The 24738-nt window shown below is 39.7% G+C and overlaps 1 protein-coding gene across 1 annotated transcript in view; it reads right to left on the bottom strand.

Annotated features, from left to right (window-relative positions):
* Positions 1-24738, bottom strand: part of RFTN2 (raftlin family member 2) — a 60295-nt gene that overhangs the window by 26079 nt on the left and 9478 nt on the right. Inside the window, exons 2-7 of the mRNA XM_060015608.1 lie at positions 20459-20642; positions 18774-18888; positions 14785-15064; positions 11604-11807; positions 2806-2927; positions 1136-1239 (exon numbers count right to left, since the gene is read on the bottom strand). Of these exons, the coding sequence (XP_059871591.1) occupies positions 1136-1239; positions 2806-2927; positions 11604-11807; positions 14785-15064; positions 18774-18888; positions 20459-20642 (1009 nt within the window). The remainder of the gene's footprint in view (positions 1-1135; positions 1240-2805; positions 2928-11603; positions 11808-14784; positions 15065-18773; positions 18889-20458; positions 20643-24738) is intronic.

Here is a 24738-nt window from a genome sequence, read left to right as displayed (position 1 = left end):
GAACATTGCAGGGATGTTGCAGAGGGATGTTGCAGAGGGCAGAGGGAACATTTCTGAGCCCAAGGCACAGCAAAGCACTTTATACAGAGGGCTTAATTGGTCTCTCTCTCTTTCCAGACAAACAGACACAAAATAACAACTCAGTCTTTTCCTTTCTCAGGAAAAGGAGAAAAGAAAAAGCCGATATTTGTGAAGTGTTGGCATTTTGGTTCTAATGTAGGTATTTATTTTAGTGGAAATAGCTGACAAGTCCATGCTTCAGGGGAAAGCTAACCCCCCACACTGGAGGGGAGGAATGGAAGTGGAAGCACTGACGCCTCTCCATGCCACGCTCTGGGCCTTGCTGCCTCCCTAACCCCAGCTGCGTGCTGGCCTGAAGACAGTTTCACACAGGCAGGGCAGAAGAGCAGGACAAAGGGTCCTACAGAGGGGCTGCATTTTCTGTTTGCAGATTCACATCGGCCCAATCTTCACGCTAGGGAAGAATCGGAATCTCAAGTTGGAAAAAAGAAGGTATAGTAGTACAGTCTTTGAGGGGAGAGGCAGCTTTCTGAGTGCTGGAAGCAGCACTGAGTTGGGAGTTGGTCTACCTTGCCCCTGCTCTGGCTCTGTCCTCATGATCTCATATGCCCTTGGGAAGGAGATGCAATTAATAGCTTGTACATACACAGTCAGCCCTCTGTATCTGCAGTTCAGATTCAGCCAACTGCTGATGGAAAATATTTGAGAAAACAGTTCCAGAAAGTTCCAAAAAGCAAAACTTGAATTTTCCAGCAACTATGTACATAGCATTTACATTGTGTAGGTATTATAAGTAATCTAGAGATGATTGAACGTATACGGGAGGATGCGTGCAGGTTATATGCAAATACTATGCCACTTTGTATAAGGGACTTGAGCATCCCGGATTTTGGTATCCATGGGGGTCCTGGAACAGATCCCTCATGAATACTGAGGGATGTATAGAACTCGAGGGCGTTAGATTTGCTGATCTCCAAGGCACATGAAATCAGATTAGAAGTTCAGTGAAACGCTTTTTGTAGGCATTAAATGAGCACTGTTAGGTTGAATTATCTAACAGATGAACTCTATTTGACAAGGAGATGAGAGTGTGTCAGGATACTTTCGGCATTACCTGTCATGTCTCAGTATAGGTGTAGGCAACACGCTCGTCAGGAGCCATCCAAACTCAGCCAGAGTGTGCAGGAGAGGGCCGTAATCCGTTTTGATTTCACAGCCCTGTGTGAATAAGCACAGAGTTCATAGTCTAATGACAAAGATAACCAGCTACACAAGTGATGACAATGAGGGTGAGAAGTGTTAGGATAAGGGGAGTTCACGCTCCATTAAGTGCAATTTCACCGGCTGCAGTCTTCCTGGGCTTCTTTTCTGTTCCCTCTGCCTTCCAACCATTCAACCAAGTTAGAAACACTGGGGATCGGAGCGGAGAGAGGTTTCCATGTGGTTCTCTAAGGTTGGGGCCTACCTTCCCTCGGTCTTGCTTGGGCATCAAACTTTAATATGGGGGGGGGTCTGGGAATCTGCATTTTAAAAAGCTCCCTGGGTGATTTGGATCCAAGTAGAGGCCATACACTTTCAGAAACACTGGTGTAGGGGCTGGGAGTGAGGACAGGAATAGAGAGTGAGCACTGGGGAGTGAAAGGTGAGAAGAGCAGAGAATCTTCACTGCTTTTTACTCACTTGGAATTGATTCTTACTTGGAGCTTTATCTCTTACCCCAAATCCTTTTCTCCCCCTCAACGGGATTTCCAGTTTCTTTTTCTCTTTTTTTTTTTTTAAAATTAATTTATTTTATTTTTGGCTCTGTTGGGTCTTCATTGCTGCGCGCGGGCTTTCTCTGGTTGTGGTGAGCGGGGGCTACTCTTTGTTGCGGTGCGTGGTCTTCTCATTGTGGTGGCTTCTCTTGTTGCGGAGCATGGGCTCTAGGCACGCAGGCTTCGGTAATTGTGGCTTGCGGGCTCTAGAGCTCAGGCTCAGTAGTTGTGGCGCACAGGCTTAGTTGCTCCGTGGCATGTGGGATCTTCCCGGACAAGGGTTTGAACCTGCATCCTCTGCATTGGCAGGCGGATTCTTAACCACTGCACCACCAGGGAACCCCGGATTTCCAATTTCTTTGAAAATGACCTATGTCTCTCTAACCTTTGCAAGGCCAGAAAGGGCAAAAGTGTCCTTGAGAGAGGCTGTCAGTGAGGGCCTCGTGCACACAGCACAATATACCTGAATTCAGTCTGTACACCTCAACGGCAATCCATTCGGTGACATCTGAATTCAGAGTGCACAACAACAGCAGCAATGTCATCTCTGATTAGGAAGGACAATGCTGTGTGTACATATTTGGCCTGGTGAGAGAAAGAACACCTTTGGATATTTTTGCCTTTGAAAGTCAATTCACATGGTTAAAAAAGTCAGTCACATTGGTTGCTTGGGTATAAAATTGACTGATTTGTTTTTTTTTTTTTTTCAGTTTCAGCTAGTTGTCACGGCATTGTGTAAAGAGAATCTCAGTGCCAGGGGAATTTGTTTAGGACTAGAATGCTAAATCTTTGGGAATCTACTGTTATTTATGTATAGATAATTATTTTGCTATCTTTTAACAAAGCTGAACATTGAGTAAAACAAACCACCTTTAAATAAATTTGAAAGTTTGTGATGCATTCTGATGAAATTTTGAACATTGAATAAAAATGTGTTTGAAGAATACTGTATGTGTTAGGCAATGAAAACCTTTAACATGTAAAACTAAATGCAATAGTAAAGCCAAATTGTCAGAAAACTTCAGTTTACCTCAATAACCGTCCATTGTTCTACTACGATGGCATCATTTCCTTTCCTGCTGAATCCTGGAACTCCAGAGCCTTCTTCTTCATAGATAAAGAATCCTTCCAAAGATTTCGGCAAATGGTCCCCTGTGAGGAAAAACATACAATTAAGAAGAGTTGTAAATGCTCAGAGTCTCTTGGGATCATCTAAAACCTTAAATAACCCTTGTAGGAAGCTGAAGGAAAAACATATCACCTAATAAACACTTGTTTTAGGGGACTTCCCTGGCGGTCCAATGGCTGGGACTTTGCCTTCCAATGCAGGCAGGGGGTGCAGGTTCAATCCCTGGTCTGGGAGCTGGGATCCCACATGCCTCGCAGCCAAAAAACCGAAACATGAAAAAAACCAGAAGCAATATCGTAACAAATTCAATAAAGACTTTGAAAATTGTCCATATCAAAAAAAAAAAAATCTTAAAAAACCCCCCACTTGTTTTAGGTGAATCTATGACGTCTCCCTTGAAGGTAATTTTTTTTCAAAGATCAAGACAGTTTGTTTTTTTTAATATTTATTTACTTATTTTATTTTTAGCTGTGTCGGGTCTTAGATGCGGGCTGTCTAGTTGTGGCCTGAGTGCTCAGTAGTTGTGGCAGGTGGGCTTAGTTGCCCCGTGGCATGTGGGATCTTAGCTCTCCGACCAGGGATCAAACCTGCATCCCCCTGCATTGGAAGGCAGATTCTTAACCACTGGACCACCAAGGAAGTCCCTCAAAGGTCAAGATAGTTTTATACTTAACTGAATTAAAATTAAACTGTAAACATGAAGACTACTATAACAAAAACAAGATAAAATAATATCATACAGTGAGAAGCAAGTGGATTTCCTAAGCTTAAAAAGCATCTGGAAATGACCTTCACCTTGAAATCAAATTTTGGTTTCTGTTCTATATGCTGTATGTGTGTTAATTATACTATTAAGAGAAACAACATCAAAAATCTTAATCCTTGGAATTACAGGTGTGATATTAAAACCAAGGTGACGTAAGATTACTTAAAAAAATATAAACACAGAACAATTCTTTGCTTCAATGATGCTTAAAAAAAAAAAAAAAAAAAAAGAATGGTAACAGGAAGATCCTAAACAGAAGTCATTGTCAAAAGAATTCCTGCTGGGAAGGAAGTTTTAAGGGAGGGCCTCTCTGACATTTTTTTGAATAGCTGACAAAAACCAGCTGGCCAAAACTAAACTGATTTTATGGAAGTTCTTTTGTCTCCTATTTTGCAATAGGAGACAATTTCCCATGGTCATGTGCTGGTTAAGCATTCTAGTTTCATACAGCGTAAGGTCACATCAAAGTTTCCCTTGTTGACAATTATCTAAATAATAACCTACAAAGTTTTCAAAAGATCTATTAAGCTTAAAGATAAAAAAGACAAAAGTAATTTAAATGTAATTTTTAGTTTTCATTTTTATTAATGGGCTATAGGCTTTAAGAGAAAATCACTCTTATTAGTATTTTTACATCAGTTACAGTTAGGGCAGAATATCATGAAGAATTTACATTATTCAGAGCGGTCCCCAACAATCCAGTAAAGTTTAATTGACTTGTTGGAATTGTTTTTCTAATTACAGTATATGTTCCACTTCCTTTAATGTACTTGTCTACTGTCATACCAAAGTGACCGGTGGAACTAAATCTGTTTTAGATTGTAAGTTTAGAGCATCACAAGACCATCTTTAAAATTGTATATTTGGGGCTTCCTTGGTGGTGCAGTGGTTAAGAATCTGCCTGCCAGTGCAGGTTTGATCCCTGGTCCAGGAAGATCCCACATGCTGTGGAGAGCAACTTAGCCCAAGAGCCACAACTACTGAGCCTGCCTGCCACAACTACTGAAGCCCGTGCGCTTTAGGGTCCACGTGCCGCAACTACTGAGCCCACGTGCTGCAACTATTGAAGCCCACAAGCCTAGAGCCCGTGCTCCGCAACAGAGAAGCCACTGCAATGAGAAGCCCACGCATCGCAAGGAAGAGTAGCCCCCACTCTTCTGCAACTAAAAGAAAGCCTGTGGGCAGCAATGATGACCCAACGCGGCCAAAAATAAATAAATTTATTTAAAAAAATGTATATTTGCCTCAAGTCCTTTTTTAGAATGGGGGTATAAACTTTAAAAATAATTATATACTGTGATAATTATGTAGTTAATTGTAATCTGCTTCTTATTCACTTTAGGATTATATAATTGGAGAACTATGGGTTTTGTGGCTTTGTGTTTTTCTTGTTCTTGGTATTGAGAGTCCCTAGTACTTCTAAACTTCTTTTGGTTTAAAAGAATAAAAGTATGGTAGACTCATACACTGCAATACTACCAAGAATAAAAAAGAAAGACTCACCGGTATGCAACAACATGGATGAATTTCAGAGATATTATGTTGAGCAAAAGAAGTGAGATGAGAAAGAATACATACTGTATATTTCAACTTACATGAAGTTCAAAAACAGGCAAAATTAATCTATGGTGCTGGAATTCAGAATAATGCTTGTCGCTGTGTGGGAGGGTATTGATTGGGAAGGGCCATGAGGAGGCCTTCTGGGATTTTGGAAATGTGTATCTTTTTTCTTTTTTTCTCATTTTTTTCAATTTTTTTGAGATATAATTGACATATAAGGAAATGTTCTTATCTTGAACATTTGTGTTCTATTCTGCGGTACACATAAGATTAATGCACATTACTATATGTATCTTATACTTCTGTTAAAAACAAAAGACCTGCCTTCTCACTTTAGAGCTCCCCAGGTTCCCTGGCTAGCTTTCTTAGGGACCATGCCAGTCCTTAGAGCCACAGAAGAATGATACTTCCACAGGAGAGAGTATTTCTCTCTTGAGAAATTCTCCCTAACAGAAGTGGCAGCTAAGGAGGGTGGCAGGCAAGGCCTCATGGGGGCTGGGGGGGGGGTGACAATTTGGGTGTTTGATGTGTTAAATCTTCCAGGTATTGGGGTGAGGTGATAATTCTGAACAATTACTTAATAACTGTCCAGAACTAAGTCATCTCTTTTTTTTTTTTTAGATTTATTTATTTATATTTGGCTGCGTTGGGTCTCTGTTACTGCACTGGCTTTCTCTAGTTGCGGCGAGTGGGGGCTTCTCATTGTGGTGGCTTCCCTTGTTGCGGAGAACGGGCTCTAGGCGCACGGGCTTCAGTAGTTGTGGCACTTGGGCTCAGTAGTTGTGGCTCACGGGTTCTAGAGCGCAGGCTTAGTAGTTGTGGCGCACGGGCTTAGTTGCTCCACGGCATGTGGTATCTTCTCGGACCAGGGCTCGAACCCGTGTCCCCTGCACTGGCAGGTGGATTCTTAACCACTGTGCCACCAGGGAAGTCCCGTGAACTGAGTCATCTCTTAACATCACTTATCTCAGAGCTTCCCACCTTGTGTGCCTTGGCCCATTGGTGTACTTAGAAGGTGTACAGGTGTGCTAAGGCACAGGGCACCCCCTCCTGCCCAGAGCAGCCTTTCCGCTTGTACCCATGTGCCCTGCAATTTTACCATTTGCTATGGATGCATAATATGAAAAAGTAACAAAGCATTGGTCTGACCCACTGCTTCTCAAATTTTTTTTTTTTTTTTTGGCCAAATACCATCAATAGCAAAGGAAAGTACCCTTGTATCACTGAAGGATGGTCTCCAGGTACAGTTTGAAGTGACTTGGGGCAAAGCATAAGCTTTCTTTAAAGTCTAATGTTATATCTTAAAAACCCATGCAAATTTTGCATTCTATTCAAATATGTTCATATGACGTGAAAAAGCAATATTTCCTCTTCTGCTTTCTCCTACCCCCAATCTTAAAGGAATATTGACACTCTAGGAAGAGGTTTATCCTGTGAAGTTGTGTACTCCCTGGCACATAGCTGCATACCCCTAGGGTACTTTGACCCTGGTTTACGAAGCACAAGTTTGAAGAATTTCCAGGGAATGGTTTACTTGTCTGGAAATGTGATCTTACACATTCATTTCAGCTAGATGTGACATTGACATTTCTGTAAATGTGAGGAAATGTAACATCCCATTTTAGTATTTGGGGCCAAGTGTCATTTTTGGCATTAAACTGCCCAGAGGGTGGGCCTGGGACCACGTCTGAGAAGTGGAGGGCAGGCACATATGGGAACTCTCATTCTGTATCTCTTTTATGAGCATTCTGTCTCCAGAATGCATCTCAGTCTGTTTACTGCTGCCCATCCACCAACATCTCTCTGGATCACTGCAACAGCCTCTTAGCAGCCTCCCCACTTCCGTGCTTGCCCTCCATGATCCGTTTCCAAAAGTGAGGCCAAGTAAGTTATTTTTAAAATGTAGGTCAGGTCATAACTCCCTCCTTAAATCTTCAACAAATGACTTGGAATAAAAATCCTGACAGGATGGCAAGTTGGTTAAGAGCACACACTCCACCTACCTCCTACCCCTTCTAGCTGCTTGAACATGAGCCCATTATTTAAAATCTCTGTGCCTCAGTTTCTTCATCTGTAGAAGGGGAACAATCATACCTACCCCATAGGGTTGCTGCGGGGATTAAATGAGTGAATAACTGTGAAGTGCTTAGAACAATGCTGGCATAGAGTAAGTACAAATATGTGTTAGTGCCTGTTGCATCATTTATATTGTTAAAATCTAGGTGGCGTGGCTACTGCTCACCTCTCCTACTTTGTCGGGAGCCATTCTCTCTTGTACACCCTGCACCAGCGACACAGACCCTTTCCCAGTTCCTCTCTCGCATCCTAGGTTTTTTTACATTTGGGGGCGTTTCCTCTGGTTCCTGAACACCAGCCCTCTCCAGGCTTCCAGTCTCAGTGTGATTGTTACCCTGTCAGAAGGGACCTCGTGACCACCCATCTAAGCTGGTTCTTCCCAGTTACTCTCATTACAATATCCTGCTGGGTAACGTCACACACTATTCTCAATTTTGAAATTAGGTATATATGTTTTGATGTCCATTACAGCCTGATGCCATGTGACTTTTTTTTTTTTTTGGCCTTGCCCTGCGCTGCCTGCAGGATCTTAGTTCCCCAACCAGGGACCAAACCCATACTCTCTGCAGAGGAAGCGTGGAGTCTTAACCACTGGGCTGCCAGGGAAGTCCCGTGGCTAGCTTTTTGAGAGGAGGGAAGATGTCCATTTTGCTCATCAGTGTAAACCCCTCATGCCTGGCCTAGGACCTGGCATATACATATATGTGAAATGAACACATACATGTTCCAGTTCTAACTGCTCATTCTGATACATCTCCCCCGCCAACTCCACACAAGCATTTTTATAGGAGTGAAGAGATTGAAATGAATATCAATTGAAGTCTGAAAAGAATTCACAAAAAATGAAACTGTAGCCTTCAGATGTGGGTATACTAAAGGTGGGAAGAGGCTGTGCTCTGAGGGTGATGGGGGCATTGGTAGGCCAGTGAAGTGTGAGAACCTCAAGTGTTGTGTGTGTATGTGTGTGTGTGTGTTTTGTATCACCTGGCAAAGTTGCTTATCTCATCCCTGTCAGCTGCCCCCCTGGATCTCTATATGTTCTGGTAGAATAAAGTGTTTTGTCTCTGTTGGCTCAATTGGGTAAGCCTCTTGTAGCCTCCCTTGGGTTCATTTGGAGCTTTTTGTAAGTGTGCAGAGAATTCAGCTGCAGACCAGTTTGGTGAAGGCTGGGCAGTGCTGGAGAAGGTCAGGAACAGGAGGCCACTGCAGTGAGAACCCTCAGGCCATACGAACAGCAAAAGGGTCCCTGGGTGCCTCTGCCTATGGGACTTTTCAAAGCAGAAAAGGCTTTGAAAATGGGTAGGAAAGGGCACTGAAGAGGAATTTCACAAACCTTACAACTTTTCCACCATGACTTTCCTGAAGGAGAAAACTTTTAAAAGTTTTTTTCCCCCTCTGTCTCCAGAGAATTTTATAAAGTGAGATTTATAGAATGAGATGTGTGGAGTAATATGTTTAAATTTCTGAGCAACGTTTGGTTTTTTACTTCTATTCCTCATGGTGGGCTGACTTCTGACAATATTTTGGAAGAGGATGGAAGCAAGACAAAACAAAATATGCATTGTCCCCTATGTGCTTTAGATGTCAGGCATCAGATATCCCGGAACAAAGCGACCAATTCAGCCCTGCTTCCTCTGACTTGCTTCTCACAGTGACACAGGCATTGGTCACAATTTCCCCTCCACAGCTTCCCTGTGTACTCCCAGGAAAGTCTCGAGTGACACACCCAATTGCCAGACTTTACAGACCGTGGCTCGTGGCTTGTTAGGGCTTGGCAAGGCCTGCAGAACGTCTAATGAGACATTCCAGGGCTGCTGAGAGGGAAAGACTTTCCCCCGGGCTCTCTAAATAGCTTCTGAGGCTTTAAGAACAAAAGCCCTACAGAGCCTCTGGCTGGCAACTGCTGTGGCTAATTTTATTTTCATCATCAGGCAAGGCCCAAGGCAGGGGTGCCTGAAAGACACTGTCAAAGGAGGATTTTTTTGTCTTTCCTTCAGCAGTTAGTCACAATCCAAAATTTGGAATGGATGTTTTTTTTTCTGCGGTGCCTTGAAACTTGTGAGATCCTAATTCCCTTACCAGGGATCGAACCTGGGCCCACGGCAGTGAAAGTGCGGAGTCTTAAGCACTGGACCGCCAGGAAATCACCGCCCCCCCTCTTTGTTTTGAACAGCTCTAACTTAGAGTATTTGGAGTGAAGAGAAAGAGATGGGGCGGGAGGGAATATATGAAGCATAAACTGATCTTTAAAGAGATGATTCATACTAAAAGTAGTGTAGGGACTTCCCTGGTGGCTCAGTGGTTAAGAATCCGCCTGCCAATACAGGGGACACAGGTTCGAACCCTGGTCTGGGAAGATCCCACATGCCTTGGAGCAAATAAGCCCGTGTGCCACAACTACTGTGTGCTGCAACTATTGAAGCCCGCATGCCTAGGGCCTATGCTCCTCAACAAGAGAAGCCGCTGCAATAATAAGTCTGAGCACTGCAACAAAGAGTAGCCCCCGCTCTCTGCAAGTAGAGAAAGTCTGCGTGCAGTAATGAAGACCCAACATAGCCAAAAATAAATTAATTAAAAAAAATGGAAAACCTGCAGGAAAAAAACAAAAAAAGTAGTGTAAGTGCATCTAGCAAGTGGCAGGAGAAAAGATCAACCCCAGAAAATGAACTCTGACAGTGGGCAAGGCACGTGGGAGTTACTTTGTACGTACTATATCTTATTAAGTTCTCACAACAGTTAGTAGGAGTGTTTTTATCCCCCTTTTAGGAAACTGAGACTCAATGAGCTCAACTAACTTCCCCAGGTCACACAGCTCTAAGTAGAGGACACAGGATTTAAACCCTGGTCTGTCTGATGCTGAAGTCCATGCGCTTCATATCAGGTCTGGCTATTTCCATAAAAGATCAACTTGGAAGAAGTTTCCAGTAACCAAAAATACTAATAAATATTTACTGAGCACTTGCTAAGTGCCAAGCACTATGCAAGGTGATGTTTTTTGGGGTGCTCCATGGGGTGCTCCAATGAGCTAGATCCTTACTCTTGGTTGCTACTTAAAGGGACCTATTGGAACATGACTCGATAATTTTAAATAATCATCCAAAGTCTTTAGTTGTATTAGTTAAGGTATCACTAGGCTGATTTAATAATAATAGGGTTTATTGAGATCTCATTTTATTTTCTTTTTCATTCCTTCCTCTAACCTCGAGTCATGGTCCCTAACTATCCTGATTTTCATAACCTCCATCCTTCCTAATGCATTTTTCCAGAGTCCTTACTATCTTTGTTCTTTTTTTTTAGCACTAATCTCTTTTATTTTTTAAAAATAAATTTATTTATTTATTTATTTTTGGCTGCGTTGGGTCTTCCTTGCTGTGCGCAGGCTTTCTCTAGTTGCGGAGAGCAGGGGCTATTGTTCATTGAGGTGTGCGGGCTTCTCATTGCTGTGGCTTCTCTTGTTGCGGAGCACAGGCTCTAGGTACGTGGGCTTCAGTAGTTGTGGCATGCAGGCTCAGTAGTTGTGGCACACAGGCTTAGTTGCTCTGCGGCTTGTGGGATCTTCCCGGACCAGGGCTCGAACCTGTGTCCCCTGCATTGGCAGGTGGATTCTTAACCACTGCGCCACCAGGGAAGTCCCAGCACTAATCTCTTTTAAAAAACACTTTCTTTAGAAATAATTTTTGGAAAGATTTGTTTGTTTTTATGATAGACATGAATGATTACATATCCCATTGTAACTAAAAGAAGAAGGTTAGATAAAGATGAAAGATAAGGGGAAGGCATAAATAAATATAGATCAATATAATTTTCTGAACCAAAGTTTATTTTTCTATACGAATTTTAGAAGAAGTCAGGTTTAGACTGGAGGACATGGTAGGTAGTCTCCAAAATTGGGCTAGTGTAATAAATTTGGATAGTAATTGTCAAATGTCATCATAACCTCCTGATTGGGCTGCTGTAGTACATCTTACTTGGAAAATCCTACTAACTAATCACACAGGGGTTTGTCCATTTCTGATAGTCACAACCCAACAGCAAATATCACATTATAATAGTACCACATAGGATGGTTAAGCTTCTAAATTAAAGCTACAGAGTTGTGTAATAATTAGAATCTATTTTCTTAGGAATAATATCTGTCCTTTTAACTTGCTGTATAAGAAATAAGTAAATAAAATAAAATTCAAAAAAATAATATCTGTCCTTTTAGCCATTGAACTTGAGAGGCAAAAACATTTCCACCAACTCTGACACAAGGTCAAATTCTTTAGATATCAACATATCATAATATAAAACTTACCTTTAGATGTTTCCCAGCATACAAAAGAATCGATTAAAGACAAGCCTTGTTTATAATAAAATGTAGTTAACTCCAGCCAATCGGCATCAAGTGTACTAACGACAGAGCCTTTTCTCGTTACTTTCATTGACAAGATGCCTTCCTGATAGGTCCAGCAGGTTGATTCATCCTCAAAATCATTGAAGACTGTATACAACTTGTTATCTGAGGATAGGTGTTCAGAAGGAAGAAAAAAGGGGAAAACTATAATTTTATTGAAAAGATTCCTAAAATAGTTTCTTTTTTTTTTTTTTTTTTTTTTGCGGTACGCGGGCCTCTCACTGTTGTGGCCTCTCCTGTTGCGGAGCACAGGCTCCGGATGTGCAGGCCCAGCGGCCATGGCTCACGGGCCCAGCCGCTCCGCGGCATGTGGGATCTTCCCGGACCGGGGCACGAACCCGTGTCCCCTGCATCGGCAGGCGGACTCTCAACCGCTGCGCCACCAGGGAAGCCCTAAAATTTTTTTTTTTCAAATTAATCATGAGCTATTTCAAGCACACAGACAAGCATACAGAATAATAAAATTATCCACCGTTCAGCTTTATCAAATGTTAACATTGGGCCAGGTTTGCTTCAGATTTTTTTCAAGGAAATGAGACATGGATGTACTTGAGGCTCAAGATGTATCTCCCCTAATCCTATTCTCCAGAAAAAGCTACTGTAATGAATTTGGTGTTTATTATTCTCATGCAAGTTCTTTTATTCTTTTAATACACATTTCTTTACACATAAATGATGTTTTGCAGTTTAAAAACAATGTTTTGCAGTTTAAAAAGTTTTTAAAAAATGGTATTATACTGTATGTATCAATCTATAAGTTGATTTTCCTGTTCAACATTATGCTTTTGAAGTGTAATTAATACATATAGATCTTATTCATTTAGTTTAACTGCTATATAGCATTCCCGTTTACTTTTCTCCTGTTGATGGACATATACATTATTTCTGAATTTTTGTTATTACAAACATTATTCATTCCTTGGACACATATGTGAGAGTGACTCTAGAATGCATACTTAGACATGGAACTGCTGGATCCTATACTTTACAAGTTAGCAAATTCTTAACTTGGGGGTCTATGGACCCACATTTATGGTTGTGTTTTAGGAAGTCTAACACTACTTGTGTCACAGAGTATTAGGGGTATGTGTGTTATGTGTGTTTTTCTGGGTGAGTCTCCATGGATTTCACCAGACTCTCCAAGAGGTCTTTTGTTGGTCTCCCCCCAGCCCCCATTGCTATTGCTCTCACTCCTATCCCCCAGCACCAAAAGTTAAGAACCAACCACTGCCATAGAAAAGTTATGAAAAAATACAGGGTTTTAAAATAAATAGAAAGCAGAATCTAAAGACTGATAATTAAATTAAGTAGCATACTGGATTTGAAACTTAAAAAACTTGGAACAGACACCTGATCTAATCAAAGTTAGGATGGGAACCAGCAGGAGTTTATAGGTAGCTGTGGGTGGAATATAGTGGGTAGCTCTCTGGCCACAACTCCAACAACTCTTACATTCCTAAATTTACATTCCTAAATTTTGCACTCTGCAGGAAAATCAGCGTGGTTGGTAGCTAGGGAACTGGTAGAAAAATGGGAGGGTGTTGGTGGTGGTGAGGTGGTGAGATGATGAGTTGGGAAATGCTCTGGGTCCTTTCTTTTTGTTTTGCGGTCCGCGGGCCTCTCACTGTTGTGGCCTCTCCCGTTGCAGAGCACAGGCTCCGGACGCGCAGGCTCAGCGGCCATGGCTCACGGGCCCAGCCGCTCCGTGGCATGTGGGATCTTTCCAGACTGGGGCACGAACCCGTGTCCCCTGCATCGGCAGGCGGACTCTCAACCACCGCGCCACCAGGGAAGCCCTGGGTCCTTTCTTAAGGAGGCTGTGTTGACCGTGGTCCAGTGGGTCTCTGCCATGCACGAATATTGAGCAATCTCACCATAACCCAGAAAGCCGATGCCACCAGTGTGTGTGGCCTTAGCACCAACACTGATCAAAGGATCAGTTAATAGCAGCTAACTTAATAGTCTATTCTGTGCCAGGCACTGGGCTAAGCACTTTGTAGACATCTCATGTCTACTCACAACAACACCCTTTCTATTAAAGACACTGAGGCAGTCTGGCTGCAGACTCTTAACTCTAAGGTGTACATAATCTTTGATTTCCTTTATTAGTGCTTTTTAAAGCGTGTCTGTAAATGTATCAGAAAACTTAGAACAGTCCGAAATACATTAAAAAATACTCTCAACTTCTTGGAAGCCTTGCTAGCTGCAAAGAAGAATAAAACTATTGTTTAAAGTTATTTAAGAATGCAGGCACGGGCTTCCCTGGTGGCACATTGGTTAAGAATCTACCTGTCAATATGGGGGACGTGGGGTTCGAGCCCTGGTCCGGGAGGATCCCATGTGCCGCAGAGCAACTAGGCCCGTGAGCCACAACTACTGAGCCTGTGCTCTAGAGCCCACAAGCCACAACTACTGAAGCCTGCATGGCTAGAGCCCGTGCTCTGCAACGGGAGAAGCTACTTCCATGAGAGGCCCGCGTGCCGCAGCGGGGAGTGGCCCCTTCTTGCCGCAATTGGAGAAGGCTCCCGTGCAGCAACAAAGACCCAGTGCAGCCAAAATAAATTAAAAAAAAAGAAGAATGCAGGCACTATTGTTATATTAGTTGTTTCATCATGATGTGCATTTTAATATTCTAACTGGTGATCAAATAAAGCCAATTAACTTCAAAGGTGAAAAGTGCCCATGAAATGGGAAAGGCCAAAACTAAAATTCTCACACACTGTTTATAGGGAGAAACATAAATCAGAACAGCTTTCTTTACAGAATCACTTTTTTGGTATACATGCACACCCTCCATTTTACAGAGGAGTTGGTGTATGACTAAATGGGAACCAATTTTCAACACAAAGTTTCGTTATGTGGATGGTGTTGTATGACCATGCTAGGGATAACTGTTCGGAAAACTGCCCTACCTTATTCCAGGTGCAATAATTAAAAAAAATCAAGAAAAGTTTATACTAGTTTTTTCATCTTTATAATCATTAGAGATTTAATTTGCCTCATATTTGTTTAAAAACCCTTAAAAACATATTTGTGCTAAATTTAAACTAATATTTCTATTTCTACTCATCTTGTCTGTTACCTTCTCCCTTTCTTGATTTAGAGAAACTGGGGCTGCCATCTCGTTCCATTTGACACTGTCCACTTTCATGATGTAGTTCTTCCTCAATTCCACTTTCAGATGATTGCCCACTTAACGTTCCTTCATTCCAGATTTTACAGTTTTCCTCTGAACTGTGTCTCACATGTAGTGCTGATTCTGTATCTCCATCCTGGTTGGTTCCATTGCAGAATTTAAGTGGTGGACAGTGCTGTGATATGAATCCAACAAATTTCATTCCTCTTTTAGCACCTCCATTAATCTGAAGTTTAAAAAGACACGGTAGAACAAAATGTAAACTTCATTTGCATTGATCGCTTTATCAATTAACCTTCAGGCTTATTAAGGAAATCCATTAGAAAAGGAGTAAATGGACCAGTGAAGACCCATTCATAAACAAATTAATGACCTCTAATATAGCAAGAATCCTAAAACCCTGTCACACTGTGTTGGTGGTTTCTTCAAACAGAACTGATACATTTTAGAAACTGTGAAAACAAGAATTATATTTTCGGGACTTCTCTGGTGGTCCACTAGTGAAGACTCTGCACTCCCAATGCAGGTTTGATCCCTGGTTGGGGAACTAAGATCCCACATACTGCAGCTAAGCCCGCGCGTGCCGCAACTAGAGAAGCCTGCGCCGCAATGAAGAGCCCGTGTGCCGCAACCAAGACCCAGCACAGCCAAAATAAATAAATAAACGAACAAACAAATAAGTAAATTAATTAATTAATTTTAAAATTATATTTTCTCCAAGAGGTTACTATTTGGGAAGAACTGATAATTCCATAGCATGATTTTTGCAGCCTGTTAACAATGGTTTCTCTACTTGAAGCAAAATTCAAAACTACCCCAAGAAATCCTCAAAAATAACATTACTGACTGCTTCCTATTCCCCAGGGAGGGGGGCAGAGTTCTTGAGGCGCTAGGCTACTGTGTACCCTCTTTGCCGGCAAAGAAATAAAGCCACTCTTTCTTTCTCCTCCATTTAAAAAAAAAACAAAACCAAATACATCTTAATAATAAAGAAGAGACGTTAATTTAAAAGCAGAAAACATACAGTCTTGTTTGCTTGTGTGTAAAGAAAACTGTTAAAAGACTAATTCTTGACAAATGCATACATATAATGCATAAGCCCAATTCATACTACCACTCTTAAGAAGTTTCTGATTTGCTTATATCTTGGTACTATTATCTCCTTTCTGGGCCAAATACACATGATTAGATTCAGTCCTATCAGTTAAAGAATAGGGTTCGGAAGCACATGAAATAATGCCAGTGAAATAATTTGAGACCCTAAGAGTGATTATTTTCATGTTCAACACTTTTCTCTTTCTCTGCTTTTTCATCATTTCTTTGTTCTGTTTGTGTCCACGTCTTTCTCCTGTGTTAAGCTGACCATTCTTTTGAGGGCAGGCACTATCTTACTCACTTTTGTGTTGCAATGTTTTGTACCTACAGGTGCTCTATAAGTACTCGTTAAATAAGTTAAAATGAAGAAATAGCAACATCTTTCATACGGCCACTGTTTTAAACATTTTAAATGTTTTAAATTCACCTGGGAGGCGAAGAAAGAGTTATGATGGAGGTTGCAAGTGCAAACGTCTATAGTCAGCAATAAAATGGAATGAAAAAGGCCAGGAAGAAGCAGGGTGAAACCAGACAGCAATGGAGGCTGCTGTAACTTAGCTGAGACGGACAGAGGGTGTGGGTGTATGGAGCTTGGACAAACACTGCTGGCACAATATCATTTACTCCTATAAATTAACACATTAAGACTGTGACACTGCAAGAAGCCTTAAAAATAACCATAAATTGTCCTTTAATATCAGGTTTCCAGGGAGGGGAGAAGGAGGTGGTGAGGAGGAAGGTAAAAACCGGTAAATTTAATGTCAGTGTTTTCTCTAGGTCTTATTTGTTGATTTGGGGGGAAAATTGCAGAAGACTTTCTCTATTACTAAAAAGTTTTATCTGGAAAAGCTGGTATGATACAGAGTATTACTATCTTTTCCGTTTTTTAAGTTGCAAGATTGATGTTTTTCATGTGATTTTTATTTAAAAATCCTGGGGAAAACATTTGTAAATCTAAATTAAAAAAAAGAGCAAACTGACATAATGTTAAAATGACTTAAAATCTAGCTGTTTAACAATCAACTCTTTATATCAGGCAGCCGTTCAAAAATAATATTTGGCACTCCTCTATTGCTCTTGCTCATACACGGGGCAATGTTCAACTATTTCACGTGCTATTTTTCCTGAAGCTTTTCTTTTCATAAAATAACCCCATTACTCTAATTGCTGAAATAACAGTACTTTCCTGTTTAAATAGATCTTTGTGTCCAGGAAGTCAAATACAAAACGAATGCTCTCATGATGATCTATTAAGACTAAATTAGCAGTTAGATTTTTGTTTCTGGAGTGGATTTATTCCCAGAAAAAAAAAATTTTTTTTCCCAGAATAGTAGTAGTAAATAGTATGTGTACCTTGTTTATAAAAATCTAGTTTCAAAGGCTGTTCCTGTAAAACCTTATTAAATGGTGACTTTATATCTAAATGGGAAGTATCATTGGCAGCTCTAACTGGCTAAACACAAACCACAGATAATCTTACACACACGGTCATTTAAAGCTTGGGAAAAATAGAAACAGCGAACAAATTTCACAGTTTCTTATTTGACAGGAAATGCCTTAGGTTTTTGGCAGTATTCATTTAAATAAAAGCTAAACCTTACACATATGACAATGCAACTAAAATTTTAAAAAAACCCCAAACTTTCACCATCAAATCCTGTCAGTTTAGAATACTTATGAATGTACAATTCTTTTTTTTTTGGTTTTAATCAATATACATATAGTGTTCAATTTTTCATTTAAGGTTCAATTAAGTTATATTGAATAGACTTTTTTCTCTCAACAGTTAAGATAGTTGTCTGTGTTCAATGCCCATAAAATAGTCTATCATATTGATAGACCATTGCTTCCTTCTCAGTTTTCCACTTGTTGAGAATTTGGCCCCTATTCACTGTTGATTAAAATATCTTTGTATAAACATGATTTTTCCCTTTTCAATTAATTTCTTGGAATGGATTCCTAAAGAGGAAATTACTGGGTCACAAAATAAAACAAGATTTATGACTTTTATTACCAAACTGGTATTCAGAAACACTGTACTAATTTATTACAATGCCAACTGCATTGTATATGAATGTATATGAATGTTTTCTTAAAGGTCTTTCCAACATTGAATTTAATATTTTCAATTTAATTTCTCAGTTAATACTGGTAAATTGTTACTTCTCAGTTTTTATTTACATTAAAAATTATTAGTTAGGTTGAACCCTCTGCCAAATGTCTCTTTATTATTTGTGTTTCCTTTCTGTCCATGGATTCTGTCTGTCCATTCAAGACTGAATATACTTTCATGCGTTTGTATTCATTTCATATATATTCAGAAAATGAAGCTTCTGTAAGACACATTTGCTGCAGATTTCCCCCCGATTCTTTTTTTCCTAGTATATAACTTATATTTATATATTCAAACTCAAATTACTCAATCTATTCATAATTAAATATGTCCACTCTTTCATTTTCTTTCAGATTTTTTGCACTTGAAAAAATTACCTCTTTAACTCATGTGAAATGTGTGCAGTCTATTTTCTATAGAACAATTGCCCATTTTCCCAGCAGCACTTACGCGGTAATGGTTGTTCCCCCATTTTATTTCATCAGGTTTGTTATGAAACTTCTTATATATGTATAAATCTATTTCTGGCATTTCCATTCTGTTTCACTGGCCTGTATTTCTGTTTTTAACTCTACAATTTGGTACCTGTGCTTCAATTTGTTTTAAATTCTGGTAGACTAAGTCACCTATCATTTTCCTGTTCTTTTTAAAGTAGGAAAGGAAATTGATGAAGAAGAAATATGAAATATTTCTCAATATCCCATGAAAAAATGTATACTTTTAGTACCTTTTCTATCAGTTCTTTTGCTACGTCATTTGTTTGTGTCTCAAAAGTTAGAGGACATTCCTCAATCACAAGCCTTGGGCGTCTTTGTCCACTGGGTGCTGTCGAATGCTTCGTGCTGTAACAGAGAATATGTTTATGGTTGGAAGCCAATTGCTGATTTTCAGTTAATATGCTCATGTGAAAATGAGCGAGTAACTCACAAGTAAGTTCAAGGCAATCCTTTTTCTTTGTTATTTCGACTCTAATGGCTGTCTTCTTATGTAAAAATATTGGAAAAACACAATAACGTCTATTAATTTAGATTTCTTTAATTAAAACCTCTATTAATTTAATTTCTAATTTAACATGAAAGAAAAGCTCCGCGTCTGTTGTTTTGATAAGTTATGAGAAATGATTTTAGATCACTGTTATACCTCATTATTGTACAAAAGCACAAGTAACAATCCTATTTAAGTGCAGATAAATATTGTCCTGTCTTTTTCCTTTTTCTTCTTTTATGATCTTCACCCCTCGATTATTCTTAGCACTGGCAGGGCACTGCTAAATCTATTTGAAGTAATACGAAAAGAGAAAAATAATTTATCCTTGGTTTGTAAGATTTGTAATTAGGACATAAGTGTTGCTATGGTGTGGTAAATGGCATATTTACTTAGTAATGCTTGAACTAGTAAATATCTGATGAGGTGCCCTGTCATGGTGAAAGCTGCTTGTGTACACGCCCTCTCAGACATGTGTAAGTGGGCAGTTAGTTACTCAGTAGCAGACAGTGTCCCTAAAAAGCACATCTGGGATTTTTTAAAGCCTCTTCTTTTTTTCCCAATTTTCCTGTTTTCTCTCTTTTTCTCTTATTTCATTTTCCCTTCTCAGCTTAGCCCTTTCATAGTTAAAGTCGCTATAAAGAGAAAACACAGTTTTTACCCTGGTCTTTGAGATGATTTTGATACAGTTGGAGAGTTGTGTAAAAAAAATTTAATGTGTTAATCAAAGACATTGGTCTGGTTATTTTCATTCTTCACTGGAAGGAGTAACAGTATTTTGAATATTATGAAACATACAAGCTTGGTTGGCAAAAACGTTTGTAGTATTGTTTGGAAAAACAGCTATTAAAAAAGTTAAAAAAGAACCTAAAATGGATGGCTTTCTGGCTTTCCCATCCTATTTTTTGGAAAAAGCTGAAAAGAGATCTATCCAGTTTGTGAGAACTTGGCATGTAGGCCTTTTTGCTGTAAAAGTTTTGCAAGTTAGAGATAGTTTCTGTTGCCACTATTAATAAAGCAATACAGGACAGTTCAAAAAAAACGCTCAGTGAAAGTGGACTTGTTCAGTCAGCTCTTTTAGCCCAGTGATAGGATATAGCTAATTGATACCCCCTCATCCGCTGAAGTTGCTATATCAGCTTTCAGGTGCTTCTTGAGTCTATTTTCCTTTCCCATTTTTCATTGACATCCTTACCTAGGACCTGTTTGTCTGCAAGGGGCTAAATCTATGAGAAGTTTTAAGGAAGGAGATTTAAGTTTCCTTCTCCCAATCGAGGTTCAACTGCTGGAAAATGTGCCTTAAGCCAAAACCCCGAATTATCCTTTATTCTCCATCACTTTGTTCAAACTTGCTTTGCTTTTAGCCAAAGAAAACTGTCTCTCTCAACAGCTTCTTAGTATAACAGTTTTCTGGAGCGTCAGGCTTACCTTAATTTCAAGCGCGATAGCACCACCCTGTATAGGTAACTTGCAGGCAGGTGTTTTTGCTGCCCAACAGGTTGTATAACAGGATGAATAGCCCCAACAATATATCCTTTAAGATAGTAGTCTTCCACTTTTGTTACTATATCCAGAATTGAATTTATCTTGATTACTTCTGGGTTTGGTGAAGCTGAAATATCAAATGCAAAGAGAGATTTGCACATTCATGAAGTTGAATTACATATTATTTCTATCTACGTATGATAATACTAATGAATAGGAAACATATCCATATGATTTAATCTCAAATAAAGTTATACTAACAGGTATTATATATTTTCTAATTTAATTTCAGAAAAAGCAAAAGTAATCTTAGCAGCTGTCAGATATTTAGTATTACCAATATGTGTTAAAGTAGAAATACAATGCCCTATATATATTTTTCAAATAAGGCACTTTTATTTTATTTATTTATTTATTTAAAGACACATTTTAATTTTTTTATTTTAAAAAAAATTTATTTATTTTTGGCTCTTCGTTGCTGCACAATGGGCTTTCTCTAGTTGTGGTGAGCAGGGCTACTTTTCGTTGTAGTGCACAGGCTTCTCTTTGTGGTGGCTTCTCTTGCTGCAGAGCACGGGCTCTAGGTGTGTGGACTTCAGTAGTTGCAGCACGTGGGCTCAGTAGTTGCGGCATGCAGGCTGTAGGGCACGTGGGCTCAGTAGTTGTGGCTCGCGGGCTTAGTTGCTCCGCAGCATGTGGGATCTTCCCGGACCAGGGATTGAACCCATGTCCCCTGAATTGGCAGGTGGATTCTTAACCACTGCGCCACCAAGGAAGTCCCTGTCAAGTGCTTTCTTATTTCTAATTACATTTCAAAAAAATCGTGTTTTAAGTTTCTCTGGGAAACTAAAAATATGGTTTCTTATGGCACTTATATAAATACTTGGGTAAAGAAATTAAAAAAGTAAAGGCAACCAGAAGTTCTTCTTAATAAGTAAGAATTCTAAATACACAGGAAATTTAAACGCAACATTTATATGCAGTTGAAACATTCCTTTGAAGCAGGGCAAATCTGTAGAAACTGTAGAATAGTACAATCTGTATAGTTTTTAGTAAAAGGAAAAGGGTGTGTTATATGGGAAAATGAATGTTCTAGCAGTATTAATTTTAAAAACAACTTCATTTTCTGTGACAATATTTCTCATTTTCTGGAAAACAACCAAGACTTAATAACTAGAAATGGAGCTGCAGTTTGGCTATCTCTTGAATAACAAAACATATGAAATGAACTCCAGGTAGGGGCAGTGCTGGCTGTTGGCCTTCTGTCAGTGTGGTCAGTGCTGTCCAGAAAATAGCTGCTGTTAATTGCCCAAACACAGGAAGTAGGTTAAGAAGCAGACAAGGAAGAAGGGTCAGAGGAAATCCCTACCTCCTCTTACATTAATATCCTCGTGATGGAACAGAAATCCACCACTTGGATTCACGTGGGTTCATGCCAACTTCTCAAATGAAAATAAAGCACTCAAAGAAAAGTTATATAAACCAGCATGAATCCATTTACTCAAATTTTCATCCTCTTTTGGATTTAAACTAATCTACAATATATTTTCATCATTATGAATAGGAATAAAAACAAAGAGACTGATCCTGGTTTTGGAAGAAACAGCTGGATTTCATTGCAAAATGACCCAGTTCTGCATGGTTGTGTGGCAATCACTTCGTGATTCATTTGGTCTTACTTTTTTAGTATTTTAACTATCAACCCTGATTTCCAAACAAAGGAACTAAAAAACTATAAACTAGAATAAACTGTTAAGACTAAGGAATGAAACATAGCCTAAACTTATTTTTAGAACTATACACTAATCCTACAAAAATTTAAAGAAAATTTCCGTCTTTTAATGGATCTCATTGCTTATTGTAGAAAATGGAAATGCTTAGCATGATACGAAAGAATCTTCATAGTCTGGCCTCTGTCTACTTATTCAGCGTTCACTCTTGTCATCCTTTTCCTTGTACATCTTGCTTTGGCAGGACTGAACTACGGGAGCTCCTGAGCCTGGCACACTCTTTCATGTTGCCAGAACTTCGTTTCCTTTCCTGCTCCCCAAGTTGGGTTAATCATTCCTTCCTCTGTGCTGTGCATTCTACTAGTTCCCTTATCAATCTGTATTATAGATACTTGTTTATGTGTTTGTCTCTGCTGTTAGACTGAGAATTCCTTAAAGGTATAAAACCAGAATCACTTACCCTAAGTAGAAAATTACATACAAATAAATACAACAAAAAGAAAATACGTATCAAATTCTAGCTGGTTACTGTTATCTGCCAAGGACTGAGCCACAGCCCTGCTCTCTCTTTGTTGAAAGGGAGAATTAGCCATCAGAGAGGTGTTAAAGACGTAGTAACTCCAAACTGATTGGAAGGCTTAAAAAGAACTGAAAAGGGCACAGCTTTCCGACTATGAGATTCAATGTTATTAATTCTGTGTTTGTGTGTACAACTTAAAAGCATCTCAGGTCTAGAGCTAAGTCTTTTGGTAGAGGCTTGGAACCCCTATTGGGATAGAAGTAGCAAGGACACAGTGATGGCAGCAAGGGGGACAGATGACATCAGAGGGAATAAAATGAATTATAAAACTAGATAAAAGAACTGTAAAAACTTTACAGCCTGAGGTCTCTTAAAGGACTTTCTACACTTCATTGGCCCGATTGATAATGATAATGAAATCATTCCCTCCATTCTATTGTTTCAGAACAAGGTTCTCAAAGGCAGAATTTTGTAACACGTTAAATAGAATCACAAGAAGATAGCTATAACAGGAGGACATTGGTGTTTAAAGAGGTTCCTGTTCAGGTAGAGAATGTATTTCTAAGGAGCACCTTGTTCTCTGGTGATGTCAGAGAAATTTTGTGTCAGTGGAACAAATCCAGCTTTTCTAGTCTAATCTACATCCTCTTGCACTTTCAATAAAGTAAGGTTATTGTCTTGAGTTCAATGCAAAAGAAATGTTAATGCCTGAAACACAAAGACACACACACAGAAGTTTTGAGAAGAATTACAAACTGAGAAATCCAGTAAAGTTACAAAGGGAGAAAAAAAATTGTACATCAGTACTAATAAGCATATCTTACACATAAGTTTTTGTAAAGATCATGTCATTTTGGGCCCAGTGCTTTACATTAATTATTCAACTGTCTCAAATGTGCATGTTCTTCTATTTGGAGGTCTGTGTCTTTTGATAAATAGCACTCGGCATAGACATGATAATTATGATAAGTGCTTGAAAAACACTTGTTAAAGGACCCACTGAATGAAAAATTGGTTGTAACATTAACATATTCAGTGAACAGAGCTCCAGGTTGCTCATGGAGCAGTAGTTTAGAAAATAGACTCTAGGGGGACTTCCCTGGTGGTCCAGTGGTTAGGACTCCTCGCTTTCACTGCTGAGGGCCGGGGTTCAATCCCGGTGGGGGAACTAAGATCCCACAAGCCAAAAAAAAAAAAAAAAAAAGACCTTCGGACCAGACTGCCTGGATGCAAATCTCAGCTCTGCCACTTACTAGCCTGGCAAGGTACTTTGCACCCTCGTGCCTCAGTTTCCTCATCTTCAAGGTAAGAATAATAATAGAGTCTACTCTATAGGGTTGTTAGGATTAAATAAGTTTATATGTGTTCCTAGAAAGTATCTGGCATGTAGCATGTGCTATACAACTATTGACTGCTTTGTTAAATAAAGTCCTCCCCTGTGGAACGAGAGGCAGCACACTATTCTAAGAGCATTAGGATCTGGAAGCAAATCACTTGGGCTCAACTCATGCCATTTACTAGATCTGGAACAAGTTAATTTGCCTGTCTGGGACAGGGACAAACAATGGTATTAACTTCATAGAGTTGCTTTCATAGTAATTGTAAAACATGAGCCCAGGGTCTGGTACAAAGTAAACACTCAAATATCAGTGATGTGCCTGTCTGTTGGTGGCCCAGCTTAGAAAGATAGTTTCGAATGAAGTTGCCCTCCGAGATGTCATTGTCGGTTTAAAAAAATCTCCAGGAAGATCATTGTAGAGATCTGGATTTATTCCAAAAGCCCAGCCTGGCTCACCATCTGTAGAATTCTGTATCAGAGGCCCCTAACTCATGCTCTAGATCTCAGGTCCCTAACTCACCCTATAGATTAGGTGTCCCCCCTGCCAACTCACTCCAAATAACAGTCCCTACCTCACGCTGATCTGCTCCATTGAGTCCCAGACTCAAATGTCCAAAGGTATCAGCCTGATAAA

This window comes from Delphinus delphis, chromosome 7 (assembly GCF_949987515.2).
Source record: "Delphinus delphis chromosome 7, mDelDel1.2, whole genome shotgun sequence".
Lineage (NCBI taxonomy): Eukaryota > Metazoa > Chordata > Mammalia > Artiodactyla > Delphinidae > Delphinus > Delphinus delphis.
Note: the sequence above shows the minus strand (reverse complement) of the source record. Positions and strands in the feature narration are given on the sequence as shown.